General features: G+C 37.4%; 1 protein-coding gene across 1 annotated transcript; it reads left to right on the forward strand.

Annotated features, from left to right (window-relative positions):
• The first annotated feature begins 621 nt into the window (after window positions 1-621).
• On the forward strand, window positions 622-2,082 carry LOC105537909 (cysteine and histidine-rich domain-containing protein 1-like). Its single transcript, XM_011977599.1, is given in 3 exon segments — window positions 622-847; window positions 904-1,005; window positions 1,008-2,082. Coding segments are annotated over 3 exon segments (933 nt in total). The 5' UTR covers window positions 622-732; the 3' UTR covers window positions 1,724-2,082.
• The last annotated feature ends 661 nt before the right edge of the window (window positions 2,083-2,743 follow it).

Consider the following 2,743-nt stretch of genomic DNA (forward strand, 5'->3'; position numbering starts at 1 on the left):
ACTTGGCAGAATCAGGGACGATGATTCATACCACGTCCCCTCTTAATTTGTATCTTCAGCCTGTTGAGAAGACAGCCAGAGCTTGGAGAAAAACATTGGATCACTGTAAACTTAACCTGTTGGTGACTCCAATTACAGCTACTTTTCTGGAGGAGATTTTGTTATTGGAGAAAACACCTTCTCTGGCACTTGGTATGCATTTATTGACCTAGTGAATATTTTTCTTTATACTTGTTAATAAAGACCATCAAAACCAATTTGCTTTGAGTTAGCACCTTCACTATCCTATGCCAACTACCTATATCCACTCTCTAGCCTTTTATCATCATTAGATCAATAAACTGTTTCCGTAAAGGACAAGATGATAGAATTTTAGACTCTGCAGGCCTCATAAACTGTACCTCATTTTCCTCCTCGGCCTTTATGTCCTCCTCCTTTTCCTTCTTCTTCTGAATGCTTTAAAAGTGTGAAAACTAGCCGGGCATGGTGACTCATGCCTGTAATCCCAGCACTTTGGGAGGGTGAGGCAGGCAGAACACCTGAGGTCAGGAGTTCAAGACCAGCCTGGCCAACATGGTGAAACCTCGTCTCTATTTAAAAAAAAAAATTGTGTAGTCCGGAAGCTGGCAGTCTCCTCAGTCGTCAGACTAGTGCTAGCGACACGGGAGTGGCTAACACATCCTCTTGCCGTTCCCAGTGTTTGGGCCTTGCCTGTGATGGTGGGAAAAGAAAATGGCCTTGCTGTGCTACAACTGGGGCTGCGGTCAGTGCTTCGATCCTGAGACCAATTCTGATGATACTTGCACATACCACCCAGGTGTCCCAGTCTTTCACGATGCATTAAAGGGTTGGCCTTGCTGTAAGAGAAGAACAATGGATTTTTCTGATTTTTAAGCATTGTAGGCTATACATAAGGTAGACATAATAGTGAGAAGCCACCTGAGCCAGTCAAACCTGAAGTCAAGACTACTGAGAAGAAGGAACTATCTGAATTGAAACCCAAATTTCAGAACACATCATTCAAGCTCCTAAGTTAGTAGAAGCAATAAAAATGCCAAGCCCAGATGAACCAATGACAAATTTGGAATTAAAAATATCTGCCTTTCTAAAACAAGCACTTGACAAACTGTCATCAGGGAATGACGAAGATAAGAAAGAAGAAGACAATGATGAAATTAAGGTTGGGACCTCATGTAAGAATGGAGGGTGTTCAAAGACATATAGGTGTCTAGAAAGTCTAGAAGAAGTCTGTGTATATCAATCTGGAGTACCTATTTTCCATGAGGGGATGAAATACCTAAGCTGTTGTAGAAGAAAATCTTCTGACTTTAATACATTCTTAGCCCAAGAGGGCTGTACAACAGGGAAACACATGTGGACTAAAAAGGATGCTGGGAAAAAAGTTGTTCCATGTACACATAACTGGCATCAGACTGGAGGTGAAGTTACCATTTCAGTATATGCTAAAGATTCACTTCCAGAAGTTAGTCGAGTAGAAGCCCATAGCACATTGTTAAATGTGCACATTGTATTTGAAGGAGAGAAGGAATTTGATCAAAATGTGAAAATATGGGGTGTGACTGATGTAAAGTGAAGTTATGTAACTACAACTGCAACAAAGATTGAGATCACTATGAGAAAAGCTGAACCGATGCAGTGGGCAAGCCTTGAACTGTCTGCAGTGAAAAAGCAGGAAAAGCAAAAAGATGACCCAGTAGATTGAGTGGGAGGTGGGAGGAAGGCTATTACATATTTCAGAATTCTTAATACTGTGTGAAGTGGTGGCTTGCTGCTGTAATCTTTTGTTTTGTTGTTGTGTTATTGAATGTGGCATTTCAGGGTTAACATTAGGTTCTTAAAAGCCAAAGTCAGTTTGTCTTTTTGTGCCTCTCATCTTTCTTTTGTGTTATGTAAGATTGATTGATTATTCATTTCTCCTTACTGGTAGGAACCATAGTTGTGTCCTGTACTTGAAGAGGCTAGAACATAGCCCATAACCATAATTGCAGTATTTCTTTATATTTCTCTGTTAAGAATATAAATATTAAGGAACATGTTTTTACATCTTTCTATTATTCCATAATTAGTAAAGCAAGACGAAATGTCAAATTTTAATCAGGTTTTTATGGATTTGTATTCTTATAGTACTCGAAAATATTTAAGGAAGAGATGAAGCTCTGCTGTTTTTTCTACGTGGGATGATTACTTTTTTAAGGAGAATTAATCCTGAGGTAGTGTAGTAACTAAAGGGGAATATATGAATTGTTTAACAAATTAGAATTTGTTTACACCTACTTGAATTTTTAAATTACATCAAAACTTACATTACTTGCCAAGCAGTGTGATGTAAGAGTACAGGAAACATAAATAAGAATACAGAGGTATCAATTTGGTTAAAATTCACCACTTTATAAGACTAAGCGATAATCTTAAAAATCTCTTTCCTGAATATTTAAATGTTTGTATGGTGTTATGACCAAATTGTTACTGATTTAGAGACTAAACCCTCTTAAAACCGTTAATTAGTTAAATACAAAAAAATTATATGTATCTTGCTTCCCTGATGGAAAACTGTATAAAATTGTAGACTTAAAAGGTTTGTGGAAATACATTAGGATATCAGAAAACTAAATATATGGACCTGCTTTTTGACTATCTACTACATGTCAAATAAAATAGGTTAATTCTTTTGAAAAAAAGTGTAAAAACCATTCTTAGCTCCCAGATTGTACAGGAACAGGTT

This window comes from Mandrillus leucophaeus, unplaced genomic scaffold (genome assembly GCF_000951045.1).
Source record: "Mandrillus leucophaeus isolate KB7577 unplaced genomic scaffold, Mleu.le_1.0 Scaffold103, whole genome shotgun sequence".
Lineage (NCBI taxonomy): Eukaryota > Metazoa > Chordata > Mammalia > Primates > Cercopithecidae > Mandrillus > Mandrillus leucophaeus.